Source organism: Denticeps clupeoides, chromosome 20 (genome assembly GCF_900700375.1).
Source record: "Denticeps clupeoides chromosome 20, fDenClu1.1, whole genome shotgun sequence".
In the NCBI taxonomy this organism is placed as follows: Eukaryota; Metazoa; Chordata; class Actinopteri; order Clupeiformes; family Denticipitidae; genus Denticeps; species Denticeps clupeoides.
This window is the reverse complement of record NC_041726.1, coordinates 1,904,360-1,924,123: the sequence shown is the minus strand read 5'-3', so window position 1 is coordinate 1,924,123 and position 19,764 is coordinate 1,904,360. Positions and strand designations below refer to the sequence as shown.

General features: G+C 46.5%; 1 protein-coding gene across 1 annotated transcript in view; it reads right to left on the bottom strand.

Annotated features, from left to right (window-relative positions):
• Positions 1-1,922: 1,922 nt before the first annotated feature.
• The window catches only part of trioa (trio Rho guanine nucleotide exchange factor a), a 76,963-nt gene continuing 59,121 nt past the window's right edge, over positions 1,923-19,764 (bottom strand). Inside the window, 35 exon segments of the mRNA XM_028963149.1 lie at positions 1,923-2,844; positions 3,127-3,265; positions 3,405-3,605; positions 3,687-3,765; positions 4,271-4,392; positions 4,481-4,643; positions 4,946-4,973; positions 6,009-6,147; positions 6,452-6,702; positions 7,386-8,137; positions 8,744-8,924; positions 9,186-9,377; positions 9,465-9,542; positions 9,633-9,683; positions 9,779-9,871; positions 9,968-10,057; positions 10,199-10,268; positions 10,357-10,439; positions 10,441-10,461; positions 10,546-10,612; positions 10,849-10,997; positions 11,525-11,620; positions 13,422-13,592; positions 13,776-14,071; positions 14,717-14,969; positions 15,049-15,148; positions 15,230-15,369; positions 17,152-17,253; positions 17,341-17,531; positions 17,627-17,738; positions 17,817-17,909; positions 18,046-18,135; positions 18,324-18,393; positions 19,040-19,149; positions 19,278-19,344. Coding sequence (XP_028818982.1) covers positions 2,299-2,844; positions 3,127-3,265; positions 3,405-3,605; positions 3,687-3,765; positions 4,271-4,392; positions 4,481-4,643; positions 4,946-4,973; positions 6,009-6,147; positions 6,452-6,702; positions 7,386-8,137; positions 8,744-8,924; positions 9,186-9,377; positions 9,465-9,542; positions 9,633-9,683; positions 9,779-9,871; positions 9,968-10,057; positions 10,199-10,268; positions 10,357-10,439; positions 10,441-10,461; positions 10,546-10,612; positions 10,849-10,997; positions 11,525-11,620; positions 13,422-13,592; positions 13,776-14,071; positions 14,717-14,969; positions 15,049-15,148; positions 15,230-15,369; positions 17,152-17,253; positions 17,341-17,531; positions 17,627-17,738; positions 17,817-17,909; positions 18,046-18,135; positions 18,324-18,393; positions 19,040-19,149; positions 19,278-19,344 — 5,386 coding nt within the window. The 3' untranslated portion in view covers positions 1,923-2,298.

Sequence of the window (19,764 nt, the reverse complement as noted above, 5' to 3'; positions counted from 1 at the left end):
GCAAGGAGAAACGGAGGAAATTTTCTGAATGTTTAATTTCAAAAGAACTGATGGCAAAACGTAAAATATTTACAGCGCGAACACTTATGGCATCTGTACAAAGAAATATACATGCAAAAAGTATAAAACCAAAAAAAAATGTAAAACAATAATACATACATAGAAAATACGATGAGATCGGAACTAAGAGGGAAAACAAACTTAAAAAAAACAAAAAAAAAAAGCATCCAGTCCGAGTTCCCACGTTTTAACAGCTCCTGTACAACTTTACAACGATGAATAAATTAGAGGACATGATATGGGACTGTACAGATGAATCCACATTACTCCTTCCTACCGGGAAAGACATGGACCCCCGGCCATCGACGCACAGGATTATTGGCTGTGATGATCTCCTATCAGTGCGAAATCGTGTCGCTTTGTCCTAAAAGCGTTGAGGACATCTTACCCTACGAATCCACACCGACAAATCCTATTGGTAAAAAGATAAAGAGTACGACTAATAATTTAAAAGCTTCACATTTTTGCCGACGACTCGTAGCTGTTCGCAGGACACGTGGTCCTCAGCACAGACGTCAGAACTGCGCTATAAAACCCATGATGTGCAGGAAATATTTCATGTAAAAAAAAAAAAATGTTTAAATACAGCAAGAAACCGCTGCGTGCGACTTTGATGTGTGACCCAACGCAGCGAAGAGGGGAACCGACGGTCACCGTACAGCCGGGGCAGCTTTGGTACGCGGGTAAAAACAAAAAAAACAAAAAAAGTGAAGGTAAAAAGCATAAGTGCCATGTAGACGTTGACCCTGCGCACGGACAGGGAATTAATACTCGACTAAATAATAAATCCGGACGAAAAAAAACAAGGGGTTTAAATAAAACACCATTAACAGCAGAACTTGCAGTACCAAGTACATGCTTTTCTATATATTTATTACAGGTACAACAGATGTCTTCATAAATAGTTGCATAAACTGTTAAAGCCGCAACATTGCACATGGTAAGAATCCGAAAAAAAAACAAAAAAAAAAAAAAAACATAACATACAACGTGAGTGCATTTACGGTATTGTTCCGTCCTCCTTTCACCGCTCTTGAATCCGATTGGCTCGTTCGGCCGACGCTCCGGACACCCCCCCGGTGAGCGGTGGGACTGGAGCCTCCCACCGTAGGACAATCTTTGTGGCAGGACTCCATTCCCAAATGAAAAGGACACAGGCCAGACACAGTCTATGTACAAAGTAAGGCTTATACATCTTAAATCTGCGTAAAACACGAATCGTAAAACACGTAAAAACACAAATGGTTCTAGTCAAAGCCAAAAAAAAATTAATAATAATATTAAAATGAAAACAAAACCAAAAGATTTCTTGGATGTGCAGCAGTTTAAAATTTGTTAAATGTGGCAAAATCACGTTTTCGTAAGATTCAGGAACTGATTAAGCGAGGCTATCAAATAAAAAAAAAAAAATTAAAAAAACTTAAAAACATCTACGGAAATCTCACTTCACCTCTGGACATTTCGTTGGTTTTGCGTCCATGTCTGAAAATTCGACAAAATTCAAACACATTTTTGTTCCGAGTTTTGAAAAGTGATCTTTACGTCATTTGATCTTTTAAACTCTTGCGCCGTCTTACGAAAGTTGCTTGGCCGTCCGTTCCGAACCGAATACTGTAAAAGCGTGAAACCGTTTGCTCTCTGTGGCTCAGGCAAAAGTAACATTTTGAATTTGAATTAAAACAAAACAAAACAAAACAATAAATAAAAGGGCTGCTTTTTCCACACTGGTTTCGCTCGCATCTCCACCGGAAAGCTCCACCACTGTGCTGTGCAGGTAACGGGTTTCTGGCCACTTTCAACAATGTCAAAAAAAAAAAAAAAAAAAAAAAAAGTCACTTTCGTCAATGTGGCTCCATTGATCGATTCATCAAATCGGTGAAAACTCACCGTTTTCCTCTGTTTACAAACAAATGTTTTTCTCCTCTCTCTCTTTTTTTTTTTTTTCTCCAAAAAAACCAGCCGGCAGCATAGGACTGGAACAGGACAAATCATGTGTTCTCTGAGGCTCTGATTGGCTGTGTTGGCAGCTCACCGCCGATTGTGATTGGCTGAGGAACGCAGGCTTCCTCTGAATCTTGATTGGCAGCTGAAAGAGGATGAGATCATCGTATTTTTCTTTGCCGTTGTGTTCTGTAACCCCCCCCCTCCTCCCCAAACCAGGACTTTTTCCAAACGAAATTTTCCTCCATCCAGGGATTTTTCTTAACATAGTTTAAAAAAAAAAACCCAAAAAAACGATTAGATCCTAGGCTGGAGTCTGCTGTGCAGGAAGCCCCTGATGCCGCCGAGAGGTCGAAGGTCATTCTGATGCTTGCGTCGGTCGATGAATGAGATGAGTCTGGAAGTGTCGATGCACTCTGCCGAGTGGAGGCCTCCCCCGGGCTGCAGCCAGGGCTCCTGGAGGCAGGCGGCGGCGAGGGGTCGTTTGGTGGGGTCGGCCTGCAGCAGCAGGCACACAAAGTCCCGCGCCGCCCGGCTCACGCCCTGGAAGTAGTCCTCGGGGAAGCTGAAGTCCAGTCGGCAGATGTTGAGGCACGTCTCCTCCACGCTCTCGTCCAGGAAGGGCGAGGCGCCGCTCAGCACCACATAGGTGACCACGCCCAGGCTCCACAGGTCCGAGGCCAGCATCACGGGCTCGCCCAGGACCAGCTCGGGAGCCGCGAACTCCGGGCTGCCCAGCAACGGGTGGACGTAATGGGCCGAGTTCAGCTGCACCGCGTCCCCAAAGTCTGTCAGCTTGACAGTGGGCTGGGAAGATCCTTGGTCAACAAGCAGGTTTTCAGGCTAGTTTTGTGTGTGTGTGTGTGTGTGTGTGTGTGTGTGTGAGAGAGACAGAAAGAGAAAGAGAGAAAGTGTCATATCAAAAGTTACAGAACCAACTTTAAAATATAGACACTTATCTGAATTTATTGATGCATCGTAAGCTAGGTGCCACCGTATCGATAATGCAACACAAAAGAAGCACCAGGACCGTTTTGACGTATTATTAAGGTCTTTATAGGGTGCATATTCCCTAATAAATGCAGGTACGGGGCAGGTGGAGGATTTGATTTCCCGTGTCCTCACCTTTAAATCCAGATGGGCTATTCTGCAATTGTGAAGGTAATGTAAAGCTTCTAGAATGTCCCGGAGGTAGAAAGCCACTTTCTCCTCAGTGAGGTTCCCCCAGCTCACAATGTAGTCCAGGAGACGGCCCTGATCGGCCCTGCGTGAGGAAAACATATATTTCCTACCTTAGTACCCACAAGTCTGTGGTGGTTTACTTCAAAAATGTACTTTTGGGTGGAAAGCCTGATAATCAATAATAATCAATTTTGGATGAATTATTAATTTGAAGGACTCACATCTCCAGGACCAGTGCGTAGCTGCCGGAGGTCTCGTACGTGTCCAGAAGGCAGATGAGGTGAGGGTGCTGCAGCCTCTGCAAAACGCTCAGCTCCTGAGTGACCTGGTCTCGCTTCATCAGCTTCTTATTGACTAGCTTGACCGCAACAGTCCGCTTACTGCCCCTCTGGTCACAGCGTTTCACCACAGAGAAGCGCCCCCTGCAGATCAATTCGTGACTATGACGACGGCGACGGTTTGCCTTTACCTCTACAGTCACTGTGAAATTCAGGAGATCATACCTGCCCAACTCTGCCACCTCTGTGAAGGTGAACTCAAAGTTGTCCTTCCACAGGACTCTGAGTCCATCACTGGATGTGCCTGTGAGGGGAGCACAGAGGGGTTAACAGAGGCCGTTCATTATTCCTTATTCATGGTTGTAGTCCGGTGGACTACAGAATCGCCCATTAAGTCCCAGGTTCAAACCCCACTTACTGCCGTTGTGTCCCTGTGCAAGACTCTTATCCCTGAGTGTCGCCATGGAGACGGTCCCTGTCACTACTAATTGTAAGTCACTCTGGATAAGGGTGTCTATTATTTATATAAGCTTGTCAACTGTACTACAGATAATAGATGTGATATAATGATAATGTTCACAATTTCTCCACAGGGTCTTGGGTGTGAATGTTATATTAATATTTAGCCCACTAATACGTGCAACTCTAGGACATCGGCTTTCAACTCAATCTCCAACAACTGTGATATTAAAACGTAAAATCCATAAATGTGTCTCTTGCATGTTCTTTCCACCCAGGGCCAAAACAGGGCATTTTGTGGGTTTAATTAACCCCGATAGAGGAATAACTGGTGCATGCTCAACACTCACCTAACACTCTGAGACTGGCGGCTGATGTCACACTCCCCAAGTCGTTAGTGGCAACACAGGTGTAGAGGCCATCGTCATCTGCGGCGACACCAATGATGCGCAGCGTGGCCTCGCCAGTGTCACTGCAAAGCAGAAAGAATTTCATGAGTAGCTTTGTAAACTCGAACTGGTCCACTTAACAGCGTGGAATCTTGTCCACAGCGGCGTCACCTGTAAGACGTGCTGTAGTGGCCGTCGGTGTTCAGCGCGTTCTGGTCCGGCCCCTTCCAGGTGACGGTGGCTCGGGGCCGGCCACACACTTTACACCTGAGTGTCACACACTCGCCCTTGTCGCACGTGACATCACTCAGGGGGATGAGGAACTCGGGGGGGACTGGGAATTAAAAAAAAAAAAAAAAAAAAAAAAAAAAAAAAAAGAGGACGATTTAAATCTGCACCTACATTTACATTTTACAGCATTTATCAGACGCCCTTATCCAGAGCGACTTACAATCAGTATTTACAGGGAAAGTCCCCCTGGAGCAACTCAGGGTTAAGTGTCTTGCTCAGGGACACGATGGTAGTAAGTGGGATTTGAACCTGGGTCTTCTGGTTCATAGGCGAGTGTGTTAACCACTAGGCTACTACCACCCTATGAAAACAGATTATGTACACCACAAATGCAAAAACACTTACCATCATAAATGTAGTTTGGATTTAGAAGCTGTGAAAGTAGAAAAAGAGCGAATATTACTACCATGTCAAAGTACACGGCTCAACACAAAATAATCACACTTCTGTGAAATCAAACTGTCCCCTTAGGAAGCAACACTGATTGACATGCTGTTGTGCAAATGGAATAAACAACAAGAAGGTTTGCCGTGTCTGTCAGCGTGGTTTCCAGAGCATGGAGGCGCTACCAGGAGACAGGCCGGTAAATCAGGAGACGTGGTGGACAATGTAGGAGGGCAACAACCCAGCAGCAGGACCTCTACCTCCACCTTTGTACAGGAGGATCAGGAGGAGCACTGCCAGAGCCAGACCTCCAGTCTCAAACGGTCAGAAAGAGACTCCATGATGGTGGTATGATGGCCCGACGTCCACAGGTGGTGGCATTTGCCAGAGAACACCGAGATAGGTGAATCTTCACAGATTCACACTGAGCACGTTACAGAGTCTGAAGACGCCGTGGAGAACATTCTTCTGCCTGCAACATCCTCCAGCATGACGGGTTTGGCAGTGGGACAGTAATGGTGTGGGGTGGCATTTCTTTGGGGGGCCACACAGCACCTCCATGTGCTCACCAGAGGTAGCCTGACAGCCATAAGGTACCGAGATGAGATCCTCAGACCCCTTGTGAGATCCGCCCGTTCTCCAGACCTAAATCCAGCTAAGCAAATCTGGGACATCATGTCTCGCTCCATCCACAGACTGTCCAGGATTGGAGGATTCTTTAGTCCAGGTCTGGGAGGAGATCCCTCAGGAGACCATCCGCCACCTCATCAGGAGCATGTCCAGGCGTTGTAGGGAGGTCATACAGGAGCGTGGAGGCCACACACACACTACTCAGTCTCATTTTGACTTGTTTTAAGGACATTATATCAAAGTTGTTCTCAGCACGTACGTACACAATTACGTAAGGAAGAAAGTATTTCAGAAAAATATTTTGTTCATTCGGATCTAGTTTGTCTTATTGTTGTGTTCCTTTTATTTTTTAAGCAGTGTATAAAAAGCTCTGCACCACAGAGTTTGGACCTACCTTCACAGAAACCTTATTGGCTAATCCCTCTCTGGACTTCCTGTAACCGTTTTCCAGCTTGCTCTCCTTCTTCCCATCCTTCTCTCTCTTCTCAGACTTCTTCCGGATTCGGAGGGATGTGTGCCATGAGGATGACTTCCTGCCAGAGCCAAAAGGAACAAGGTACTTGCTACGAGCACAGAGCATGTGATGTATCAAGTTATCGAATCAAATTGCTGACATGGTCAATGTAATTGAATCGAATCATGACAACGTTGACTGGTTCACACCTCTAGTCTACATACCAGTCATATCAAAGTTGAGCAGCGAAATTCTTAATCGTACAAAAATTGCTGAAATCTTCAGAAAGCATTAATTGGAACATAAATATCAAAATTATTTTGCCTTTTGATGCACGAAGCCCCAGTACAAACATAATAGATGAGAAATAAGCGCGCCGTTACTTGATGGTTGCCTCGGGGTTGTCGGGGGTGATGGTGGAGGTGTGGCCCAGAACGTATCCGGGGATCCAGCCCTCGGCGGCGGGGCTCTGGTCGGTGGCGGCGCGGAACACCAGGAACATGTTTTGCTGGTTGCTGGCAAGGATCTGAACCACCTCGCCCTGGCACACGTTGATCTCATCCTCTTTCAGAGCCACGTAGTCCTGCGTCACTAGCATGGTGGAGATGTTGCTGCTGCTGCTGCTGCTTTCACTCTGCGGGGACACGCGTTCACAGTCAGACACGCCCTGTTCACCTGTCCAGACATAGCAACACAACACAACTGAAGGTCCTCTTAACTTTTGAACACGTGCACAATTAGTTAAGTCAACTGTTCGAACGGCAAGTTAGTTAAACCTGAAAACGCGCCGCCAACCTGCTACTGTGATTGGCTGTTAAAAACGCCACACGGGAGGGCGAGTGCGATTAGAGCGCCGGTCATCCTTCGTAGCAGACGGAAGGAAGGAAGGAAGGAAGGAGCAGAACCAGATCCGGGCAGAACAGAGCGAGAAAGGGGAATCTCCTCCCCGGCTATGGTTAGTCTGTGCAAGCGAGTGGAGATCCGGAAATGAAAGAGTTTCGGAGTTAATCTGTAAGAAGAGGAGGCGGCAGCTGGGTCGAGCAAAGGTCGAGCAAAATGTCCAAGGTCACACAGCTTTGCCGTGAAGTTAGAAGATAAGAGCATGTAGATGTTAGTAGCCATGGTTGGAAGTCCAGGAGGAAGAAGCAGAGGGATATTAGTGGCAGAGAACACAGTCGGAAGAAAAGCCGAATTCTTTGGTGTTAGTCAACACGCCAGCAGAGGCGCCGGAGGTGTCGGGGTGAGAACAGACGTCCCCCCGGTGGTTGGAGCGGGTAGCGGTGGAACGAGCTGGGAGTCTGGAGCTGGAGCTCTTACCCCGTTGCTCTGGATGGAGTGAACGGACTGCTCGCTGGCTGAGGAGCAGGTGCTCATGCGGTCGGCCTCCTTGCTGTGCGTGGAGTGCCGGTGGCCCTGGTTCTGCCGGGCCACGGTTTCGCCGGCCTCCCCTGAGAACGTGAAAGACCCGGGCCGGCTGGCGGGCGAGGCCGGGACGGAGCCCCAGAAAGAGGACGGAGTGGCGGCGGACGGGCCTCCGGGGCCCGGTGTGGAAGCGACCTTCTGGATGGGGCTGCACGGAGGGAGGCCGTCCTTACCGAACGCAGGCGTGGCCAGAGGGGTTGTCATGGGGGAGATGGTTCCTGGACGATGCTTGAGCAGAACCACGGCGGGACGAGTGATAACCTCGGCCGGTACAGGCCTCTTTGAGTGAGGGCTCTCCGGCAGCCTCATCTTAACCGGCTCCTTGACTGGCTCTGGCTCAGCCACACTGGCAGAGGAAGCTGGGGGGTGGTGGCAGGACGTACCTGATATCTTGTCGGGCCCCTCGGGGTCATTGGCCCCCAGAGCGGGAGAATGGTGGCGGAGGGGCTGGGGGAGGCGAGACGGCTGCGGGATGCGCGAGGGACGAGAGCGGGAGCCCGACCCAGCCGGGACAACCCCTCCTCCTCCAACACAACCAACGGGGGCCATGCCTGACCCGCCCCCAGCCTGACTGCTGCTAGAGCCACCAGGGCCACTCGCTCCCCCTCCAACGTGGTTCCGTTGGTACTCTATGGGAGAGGTAAGTGCTGCAGTGAGACATAGAGAATGAGAAAGAAAGAGAGAGAAAGAGAACGAAACAAAGGAGATAGATGGAAGGAAATTAAGAGGAACAAAAGAAAAGAAAGAAAGAAGTAAAGACCACTAAGAAAGTGGCAGAGGCATCGGTCTCAATATTGAAATATAATTTCTGCAGATAGAACAGAGAAAGTAGTTAAAGATCTGAGAAGAAAAAAAATAATAAAACAAAGGTGCAATAGGCGTGCAAGATTTGCAGGAAATAACATTCAGAAAATAGTTACACATCACATTAAATATGTCGTCCTGTTTAATTAAAACACTAACAAAACATTTTATTTGGCAACATCTACAATTACTGCATTTTTGTATAGATAACAAATCTCTTTCCGATGAAAAGAAAAAAAACATTTTAGGCCAATAATATTACATTTGGTTGACAAGATAAATCATTATTATTACAGAATTTAACTGTGGCTATAAACTTGTTTAGATAGTTTTGTATTATTGTATCATTATTACAATATTTTTAACGCAAAATTTCTGTATTCTTGTCCTTAACATTTCACGAGCGAAAGAATTTGTGAGGTCAGGGGGTGGCCTGGTGCAGCTGGTACCGTTGAGAAAGTTGCGCTGGCTCTCCAAGATCTGACCAATTTGAAGGGTCCAGACCTGCCGCACCCCTGCGTGGGACGAGTGCAGGGTGAAGGACTCTGTGCTGCCATTAGCAGTCCGGGAGGTCAGGGTGAACTTACAGGGGTCTCCGTCCATGCTGTCCTCCAGCCCAAGACAGCTCACCTAGAATTACATTACATTTACAGCATTTATCAGACGCTTTATCCAGAGCGACTTACAATCAGTGGTTACAGGGACAGTCTCCCTGGAGCAATTTAGGGTTAAGTGTCTTGCTCAGGGACACAATGGTAGTAAGTGGGATTCGAACCCGGGTCTTCTGGTTCATAGGCGAGTGTGTTACCCAATAGGCTACTAGAAATACACAGGTGTTATATTAGCCATCTATATGATGTGGTTTTATTATCTTAATGCCGTTTTTAGTACCTTAATGCTGTTCTTATAGAGGAAACCTGGCATAGAGAAACCTCTCTTCTTGTCCAACGGCTCGCTGAAGATGACAATCTGCTCAAATAGAAAGACTCTCCTCTCCTTCATCCGGGACAGGAGTCCACCATCTGGATCGGACACCATGAACGTGTCCTGCAGGAGGAGGCGCCCCTGAGCTACAATCTTCCCCTGAACAGGGGGAGAGACGGGAATTTTCTGAATAAAAAAATTCTTTCTGCACGAATGACCAGTGGCTTTATTTGGTAAAACGCTCACGTCGAATCCTTGGAGTCGACCAACATTCATCATATCGTTGCATCTTTTTGGTACAATGCACATGACCTCCACTGCTTTCTGTAACACAGGAACATCCACATCATGATTCACTATAAAGAACAAATCTTGTAAAGACGTAAAATAATCATAATAATCAAAACACCCAACCTCCAACTCCATAGAGTCTGTTCCCGCTTTCTTCGAATATTTGAGAAAGTCCTAGAAAATAAGAAAATGACAGAAATATCAATGCATGCTAGGAATTATGTAAATGGTTTTGTTTTAAAAATATTGGATTATGGGAAATGGCGGACCTTCAACAGAAGCTGGTACTTCATGATCCTCTGCACAGGTTTGATTAGCAGGTCTGTGATCTGTAACCTGTGGCCCAGGCGCTGTTTCATGTCCTGGACAAAAAGGTGAGAGGATGCCACTGGTAAAAGACTGGGACAACGGGACCATCTGGAACCGGCACAGTGGACCGGGTGTCGCGTTGAGCTCACCTCAAAGTAGGTGTCTATGTACTCGGACACGATGTGTTCTGATTTGGGCTTGTTTTGGCAGTAGACGATGTACATGTGCAGCCTCCGCTCCTGAAGTGGGGAGAACGGACGCCTCAGATTAACCCGCACGCAGCAGCGAATTGTTCCGCGGCGCACGTGATGCGCTTGGCCGACTGGGCCTGCACCGTCACAGGACAACGGTGTCGAGTTACGTATGGCCAGACCACTCACGTGTTTCACGAACAGGGGCCCGAGCCGGTCAGGGTCTTCAAGGCACTTCTCCAGCTCTGCCAGGAAGAAGCTGGCGATATAACACAAAGAGACGTGTCAGAGAAGAGCACTTCGGCCCCGTATCGTGCGGAAGCGCCCGACTCTGGCTGGCAACGTACTCTCTGTGCCAGTCGTAAATCTGGTGGATGTTGCCGAACACGATCTTGTCTTTTCCCTTCATGTCATCGGGAACTCCTTCCTCCCTTCATCCTGCCCATGTAGCCCTTTAACAAAGAACACAATACACGGTTAGTGTTTCCACACACCGTGAACTGCGCAAAAATCAAAACCGCTGAAACCAAACTCACCTCCACAACCAAACCCAGGTCTCTCACATAATCCCTCTCGGTCTCCACCAATTCCAGCAGGATGTAGCTACAGGAGATAAGAGAGCTTTCAGCAAAGTAACGTAGAGATTCGGTAAAGCCTCACCGGACAGAACGTTGAAAGGAAAAGGCTGTACTGGCAGTGAGAAAAAGAACTGCAGCAATAAAGAGAAAAGTTTCCAAAGTGGGTTTACAGAAAAAAAACAGGAAAACCTGACAAACATGTTCATAATGTCAAATGTAGACAATATGTCAAGATACTGAAAAGACAGGATGTAAACACACTGGCGTCTCTTGAGGAAGCCCGTCTTGCGCTCCTCCATCTCGTCCATGGGAGAGGAAGACGACAGGAGGGAATTGTCGGAGGGGTTGAAGGAGGGGCTGCTGCTGTCCCCCTGTTCCACAGACAGAGAGCTGGGCCGGTCCTCCAGGGCCTGAGACAAACAAAGACAATCGCCAATCAAACTATTTACTTCCGCTGTCCTGCTCTGCTTCCCAAATTTGCCACGGCAACACAAAATCAGTTCTCTTATTAACGGGATTCCAACAGTAGAGTTGAGTGAAGTTAATAAGAAGTTAATCTGATTAAAATCCCTGTGTTTGGACTAATGGATTAACTTTGTGAATCAAAAGAGGAACGAAATATCATCTGTGATCTGGTTCATATAGGAGGGTGTTACTCACTAAGCTACTATTACCTTACAAAGCAGAAAACCACAAAGCCCACTTACTACCATCGTGTCCCCTGAGCAAGACACTTAACCCAGGGGGACTGTCCCAGTCACTACTGATTGTTAATCTCTCTGGATAAAGGCATCCGATAAATGCCACAAATGTAAAATCTATTTTATATTACTATTAGCATAGTGAATGCAGTGCAGTGTTATGAACAATCCGAACACTGCTGAAAATATGTGTGTGTGTGTGTGTTTAGGGGAGAGTCATTCCAATTGGCTCTTACCATTTTGCTTTTGACCAGCTCCTCGATGGCGCTGACCAGCTCCGCAGCACTGGGCGTCTCGGAACTGGAGGGACGCACCGACAGGCGGGACGATGTCTGAAAGTAAGAGAGGAGAGGTGCAGGGTGGCAGACGTTCAGATGCTCTGGGAGCAAAAACGCCACCACAGGTCTAAACAACAGCAAGCACACATTTCTACAAGTTCTATATTCCTTATTCTAGTGTTTTAACACCCAACATCATTAATGTTACCTGTTAATGGCTCCTTGCTCAGTTAAGCAGAAATATGAAAACATGGTCTATTTAGCGCTGCCTAGCCCTGGATCTACTTAATGTGCAGATTTGAACAGAAGCTGAATTTAAAAGGTTAATAAATTGTTGCGTTAATGAAACTCAAATTACAGTGGCTTCATCAGAAAGAATAAAATCTGGCAGAAAATCTCACCCTTGCTGTGCCTTCCAGACTTTCCAATTTACGTCTGGCAGTGGCCTCTGGTCTCGTTAGCTTTTAGATGCCAATTAGACACCCGTGAGGGTAAAATGGAGGGCAAAGCACAGAGGGGGGGGCAGGGTGGGGGAGGGGATGGGCGTGGGATGTGTGTTGGGGTGGGGGTGGGTGGGGGTCGGAGAGGACGCATTAGAGGGTTGGAGTTGGGGTGGGGCGTGGTCTCTGAGATTCAGAGTTATTGGCACATGACCCTCCTCCTCCTCCTCCTCAGTCCAAGCGTACGGCGGCGAGACACGGAGACACGCGCGAACGCAACGCCCCCCCCCAAACACAACGCCCCTGGCAGGCACTCCGATGATGCGTTTTACACAAGATAAGGAGGCGGAGCTGAGGCACCACGTCTGACCAAAATCCGGTGGGTTAGAGAGCGAGCTCGGATGGTGTGGTGGTTAAATAAACAAAAGCAATGAAAAGGAATAAAACGTTTTTTTTTTTTGTTTTTTTTTTTCCTTCATGAGTTGGGAGCTACGTGATTTGGTCAACCATGAGAGGGGCGGGGTCTACCACTGAGACTGAAATGAAGCGGATTCAGGAGAAGGAAACCATAAGAAAAGTACAGTCTAACGCTAATGCTGCCATAAAAGTAAACTTAAGATGTAAGCACCTTGCAAAATAAGTGAATAAGTCCTAGCGTCATAATTTATCCTCAGAATGGAACAAAATGAAGAACTGAGGTCGAAAGAAAAGAAAGGGGGGGGGGGGGGGAAGGAAAGCTAAACTATGGCAAAAAAAGAGCTGTGATGGCGGGAAGGAGACCAATCGGGGAAGGAGTTAAATGGAGAGGTATGGGAACTGAGATAAAACAAAGACAGGACACAAATCAACGTAATGCTATGGCAAACGATACAGCCGAGAACAAAACAAAAGAGAAAAAAAATCAAATTAGTGTCACACAGCCGGTACCTGTGCAGAAGGGTGGTGACCTGTGTTACCGGATGCATTTCATTGCATTTGTGTGGGGCAGAGCCTACGGGGACAGTCATTGCACTTTTTTTTTTTTTTTTTTTTTTTTTTTTTTATTCAATCACTTCATTAACGAAATTGTTTCAACATTGACTGAAAGTGGCGCATGACTGCCCCCTAGTGAGCTAACACTGCGCTTTACTTACATAGTGGATTCTCAATAAAAACCTTAATTAATATAAACCGTGTTTAGCTTCATGCAATGTAATGCATGTTGTAAACGTAGTCACACAGTCAAAATGCAGATTTTATTTGAAATAAAATTATAGTTTTCGACTTAAAATGATTGTTTTATTAAATATCCAAACTGCTGTAATTGATATAATAATTGTCATGTTCGACAGACATGAAGCATGCAAGAGCCAGACCCTCCCGCCGCTTCCCACCTGGTTCCCGGCCGTCCCGTCCTGGAAAAGGACGTGGCTCACCTTGTCGTCCTGCGAGTCCGGCTGGAGGAGGCTGTGTTGCTGGATGGCCATGGGCGGCGGCAGCGGCACGGAGTCGGCCCCCTCTTCGCCCTCCTCTTCTCCGCAGCTCTGCATGCCCGACGAGGAGGACTTGGACAGCGTGCCGCTACTCAGGCCCTCGTTACGCACCCTCTGCAGGAGGTAGAGGAAGGAGACCACCACCACCATTTTCAAAAACATATACAAAGCTATTCATTATTTATGGAGCATTTTTATGACATGTTTATTGATTTAGGGCACAATTACATTCCTTAACCTAGTATCTGACCCTATAATTTTACTTCATTTACTTTGGTCCCCAGATAAACCTCGTACCTCCTCCACGGTCTCATCCTGGGGCGTGGCCGCGCTGTCGTCCGAGTCTTTCTGGGAGCCGGCGTCGGCGTTCTTGCGCACGTCCCGGCTCTTCTTGTGCTTGTGCGCCAGCTTCTTCACGTGGCCGTCGGCCTTGCCGCTGCTCAGGCGCCGCACCGGGCTGGTCAGCCACTTGCGCAGCGTGTTGCCCGGGCGCTTGGGCCCCGGGGAGCTCTGGGAGCCGATGCCGTGGCCCGGCTGAAGGGTGGCCGAGGATCCGGGCAGGATGGAGTCGTTACTGCACACCGACAGAGTGTCTGAGGGGGTGGGGGGGGGGGGGGGGGGGGGGGGGGGGGGGGGGGGGGGGGGAACGTTAGGCTACACTGGTGCCTACTAACCCGCTACCACGACGTGCAGGTGAAGCAGAAGGGTGGTCTGACACCACCCTTTCACTGTCACAATGTGAGGGCAGCTCTTATATATAGATCCTTTTTACTATACATCTCAAATTACATTTTGAATATAAGCATAAATGACTGGTGTCGAGCAGTTATTTACAAACGGCAAACCCGGATATAATCTCCGGACCATGGCTGTGTCGGGCCAGTGGTTGTACATTTTACGCCATTTATCAGACGCCACTTATCCAGAGTTTGAACCTGGGTCTTCTGGTTCATAGGCGAGTGTGTTACCCACCAGGCTACTATGAGTGCCCACCGCTGACCAAGGGTGATGGGTTAAAAGCAGAGGACACATTTCGTTGTGTCAACCGTGTGCTTCACTTTGACTTTATGATTTGGTGGCAGAAAATGTAGTGCAACAGACCGTTAAATGTGAGAAAGATAAAATAAAAAGTCGGTAGACTTTTTAAAAGGTCAAATGTATTTATTTCTATGAGAACATTGTGTGCTCCCGCTCTCATGTCCCACACGGGACATGAGGTAACTGAGGTAAAGACCTACCGTGCCCACCTTTGTGGTTGAAGATGCCCTCCATCTCCATGCTGCTGCGGGAGTGAGCGATGCAGAGCATGGCACAGGGCACCAGGCCCTCCAGGGCGGGCGAGCGGTCGGTGGTACGGACCAGGCACCAGTCGGGCTTGTCGTGGAGCCGCTCCAGCACCTCCACCGTCTGGCCCCTCCGGACGGTCAGTTCGTTACTGTTGCTCCCCATGAAGTCGTGGATCACCACCGTCAGCTCACAGCCTCCGGACAGCTGAGCGAGAGGCAGAGTGAGAGGAGGTCGAAACTTCACAGAAGAGGAGTCTGGAGACACTAAGGTGTCTGGCGCTCACCTTGTCACTGTCCAGGGTGTTCTGGGAGGTTCGGGAGGCCAGTGAGATGGTGTCCGGCTGGCTGCTGCCATCACCCTGACTGTCCAGATCTTCTCCGTCTCTGCGCAAGAAAAGTTCGCTCTTATCGGCGAGCACGAACGAAACGTGACGGGCCGTAACGTTGCCACGGCGATGTGTGTACCTGCGGCCCTTGTGCTTTGCAGTAGAGGCTTTGGGGATGTGAATGGGCTCCTTCAGCGCACCCTTCAGGTGGATGGTGCGCTCCTGGATGACTTCGCGGATGTGTTTGATCCAGTCCTGTTTGTTCTCGATGCTGGAGGCCTGCGTACGTGTTGGGCACAGGTGTAAAAAAATAATAATAATACGTTAGGCCGCCGGACCTTTTTTTTTTTTTTTTTAATGCAGAGGTGGAATGCTTAGGCGCCGAAAGTAAAAATCTGCACCAGTATTTTCTGTTCTAGCTAGAACACATCTGCAGGGTTGAGCGCCAGAAATGAGGGACCAAGATACAATCGAGACCCAAAATTGGAGATGTGTGACTTTAAAAGCTTCAAAGACCCAACTCAAGTTGGTTTTCTTATCTCCTGACCTGGAGGTGTGATATGATATACGTCAGTGTGCGCTGAAATAGCAGAATTTACAGAAGATACACAACTCAGACGGTGCATATGTTGAAAACCAGTACATTTGGAGCTCGAGTGCAACTTGAGACAACCAAAAGAAGCTACCAAAGAACATGGCAGGATTGTTACTTTCAAGCCGCACTTCTTCCACCTCTGTTTTTAATGTTTAATTTGAACCAGTGAGTTTGGGTCAGATGTAGCCTATACTCACCGTGGCTCCATGTCTGCATCCCTGACTTGGCTTTGTTTAAAATATAGAATAGAAAATTTACTAGTTTAAATACTGAGGAAATTACATGTGACAGGTGGCTGGACTAACAGAGACAGACAGACATTTATAGTTTTGGTTTGTTGATGGAGCCAGTTTTTTTTACTTTTATTCAGTGCATGCTGATTATTATAATTAAACTCTGCTCAGTGACTTTGGGCCAAAAACAACACTAGTCACAAATGAATTCATTACTATAACAACTGGCAAAATGATCAGAAGGGAAATATTGTGGTTAGTGCAACTGGATTGGCCTATTTTTGCTGCATATTTATAATATCTATTGCAAAAACAATTTTATTTCAGGATGAGAGGACAATGTTGTACAATGGCACAAACAGAAAACACGACTGAATCCAGTAAAACAATACGGACGGGGCCATGCAGTTCGAGTCAAAATCTCATCACATACAGCCACAGCCTATAGTCGGGTTAGACTGTTTAGTAGAAAATGAAAAACATAAATAGATATTTGTTTTTGAGCTTTAACCCCTTCCTCTCTCAAAAGCAAAGAGTAAAGAAATTGGGCAATGTCAGCTGAGCTATAGTTTTTTTTTTTTTGTTTGTTTGTTGGTTTGGATTTTTACTTTAAAGCCACTTGAATACTGCAAATAAGCAAATGATGCTATATCACTATAATATGGTTCATGGCCATGATATGATTAGCAATTATGTTGTTTCCTTTACATACACAGTATTCATTTTATCATTATAATTTATCAGACAGACATTTTTACTCTCCTCAGACCATGAATGGCCATATTAGAAGAAATCTGAAGGTCCACTGTAAGGGTCCAGCTTCCTGAAGGAGGTTTGGAGCAAAGCTTGGCATGTGCTGGCGGTTAGCAAGCGTGTTAAGGCATCCGGATTAGTTCATATTCAGAGATACAGACATTTACGTATGCAGCAGAAAATGAAGGTTCAGAAAGAGTTCCACAGAGCTTCTTAACAAGGGGTCTGTCTTCCCAGAGCAGGGAGAGCAAGAGAGAGACAGACAGCTAGATAGACAGAGAAGAACGTCCCACCAGAAAAGCTGGAGATCCATGATGCACCACCATACTGCCATGCCACAAAGAGTGTGAAAGATTGGAGATAAAGAGCGAGCATGAAAGAAGGAGATCAAGGGAGGAAACAGAAAGAAAAGAAAGAGGAAGAGAGACAATGATGGGGAGAGAGAGAGATTGAATTTAGGAGACAAGATGCCCCACTTACCTTCAACACAATCTTGTTGTCAGAAGTGGGAGTTCGTCCCACCCACAGGGCAAATTTACAGGGGTCCCCCTCCACATGTTCGGTTACCCCCAGTTCCGAGGTCTGAGAAGAAAATGTCACGTTGGTTACAGCGAATGAGAACATGAGCCAGTCGAAATAAATTATTATGTGAGCGGGAAGAGGCCTTACAAAGAGTTTGCTCTTGTAGATGTACTTGCTCCTGCCGTTGGAGTCTTTGACCTCCTTGCTGAAGACGAGTGACATCTCAAACAGGAAGAGGTGGCGCTCGCGGCCCTTACGGATCAGGGTCTTGGGGTCCCACACCTGGAAGGACTCCTGCAAGATCAGCTCACCCTGGGACTCTATGTTCTCATCGAACCCTGTGGATGATGCCGTGTGTGAGTGAACATGCATTAAATTGGCAATAAAGTTGTGTGTGTGTGTGTGTGTGTGTGTGTGTGTGTGTGTTACTCACCTTCCAGCATACTGAGGTGCATGGCATCATTGGCTCTCTTGGGAACACTGAGCATAACTTCTAGACCATCTTTAATCTCTCCTTTACCCTCCTCGCAACATGTAAGTAGCTCCTACACATACAACCACAAACACGATAAAATCTTTAGCATCATCATAATCACCACCATCTTCTGTGTATGGTACAGTACCTTGAGGAGCAGCTGGTACTTTGTTATTCTCTGCACCGGTTTTATCAGGTATGAGGAGATAGAGTTGGCCAATCTGTGCCTCTGTTGGATTTCCTGTGACACAGAAACACAGCAGCTAGATAGAGTCTAACTGTCTACCAAAGTGTAGAAAAAGACGAAAAAAAAAAAACTATGACTTGTGACTTGACTTTTCAAGCTCTTAGTAGCTTGAGAAAGCAGAAGCTCTCACATCAAAGTAAGCTCCAGCATGCTCAAGGATGAGCTGAGTAGAGTCTGGCTTGTTCTTGCAGTAGTTCACGTACATCTGGAACTTGTCCGCCTGGGAGAGACAGAAAATGCACAGATTAAGTTTTTTTTTTTTTAATAAAAACTCCTCCACAGCAGTTAACAGCAGTCACCTCCCACACAAGGTCACAAAAAGGTACTTTCAAAAGACATTTAACTCTGAACCCTCACAAACACATCAGGGGGAGGAAAGTCCCGCGCCCACATATATAGCACACTTACCCAGGTCACAAAGCAGTGGCCCACATCTTCTGGAAGCTGCTCATACTTTTCCAGCTCTTTGAGGAAAATACTGTGAAAGGGGAAATAGAGCATTTAGGTGGAGAGATACACTCATGATAACAACATTTCATAACATTATGGATCATTAAGCAAGTGATCCATATTTAACCCCTGACTAATGGTTTATGGGAACAGTGTAAAAGTTGATTTCATATCACAATGAAGATCATACAAACATATTACCAACATATTGTTTAGCTCTATTAATACAATTTTAAAAAATAAAAATACAGAACCTAAAGTATTATTACAGACAAATGGGACATGTTCAGGTCGAGTGAGTAATCTTATATAAATAAAAAGACCACTTGCTAGTCATCTGTATCTAACTATCTACTAACTAGCTTCTTTTTTGGTGCGCAGATGTCACAGTCTCTAATGATGTTTTAGAAACTTTGATTAAAAAGGGAGGAGCTCTTGGCGAAGATCAAAAGCTCTCACGCACCCTACTTCCTGATTCTGGGCTATGGTCAATTAACTCTGGTCAATTCATCACAGTCGCTAAGTGCAAACTCTGCTGCCAGATACATGATTTTTGGGGTGAAACTATGAAATACATACATAACACGGCCCTTAAAGTATGTAGTAACAACTACAGCCACTTAAGATCAGATTAATTCTCAACTCCCCCCATTGAGAGCAAAACAAACACTAACTTGTGGTGGAACTCATAAAGGTCCTGCATGTTGCCAAAGATTATGTGCTCTTTGTTGACAATCCCTGGTGGAATCTCCTCCACGCCGCTGGTCATCTCCCACAAGTATGTCTGTTTTAGAAAACAGGAGGATGGTTCACATCTGGAGCTCCTCAAATAATTTTCATTTAATTACGTGTACTTAACAGAAAATAAAGTAATACAACCTTTTATTTTGATCAAATAAAATAAAAACTTACGTCCATGCACTCCCTCAAGTCCCGAACATAGGCCTTTTCTGTCTGAATTAGTTCAGCCATTATAAACCTGCAAGTACAAAAGCAACAGGAATAAAATACATAATGCTGACTACAAACATAAAGGGAAAAAAATACAGTAAAAGTCACTGCAGAATATTAATAAAACTGCAGCAGCTGAGCAGCATCACTCACAAAGCATTTTACCGGCGCATGAACTGAAGGGGGAAAAAAAAAAAAAAAAAACAACCTCTCCTGTGATGGTGATGGACGCAGGGAATGACGTGTACATCCATTCGTTAGGTTTTTAACTACAGCGCCGATCAGAAGAGAGATTTTATGGCCCATAATTCCAGGAGCTGTTATAATTACTCATCGGCAGCCCAGCTAAATCTGTGTGCTGGGTGAGTAACGGAGCTATAGCGAATTTATCAAAATAAAAGTTCTGCTTACAGGACAGGGGGACATGGCACGTGGGGAAATGCCTCAT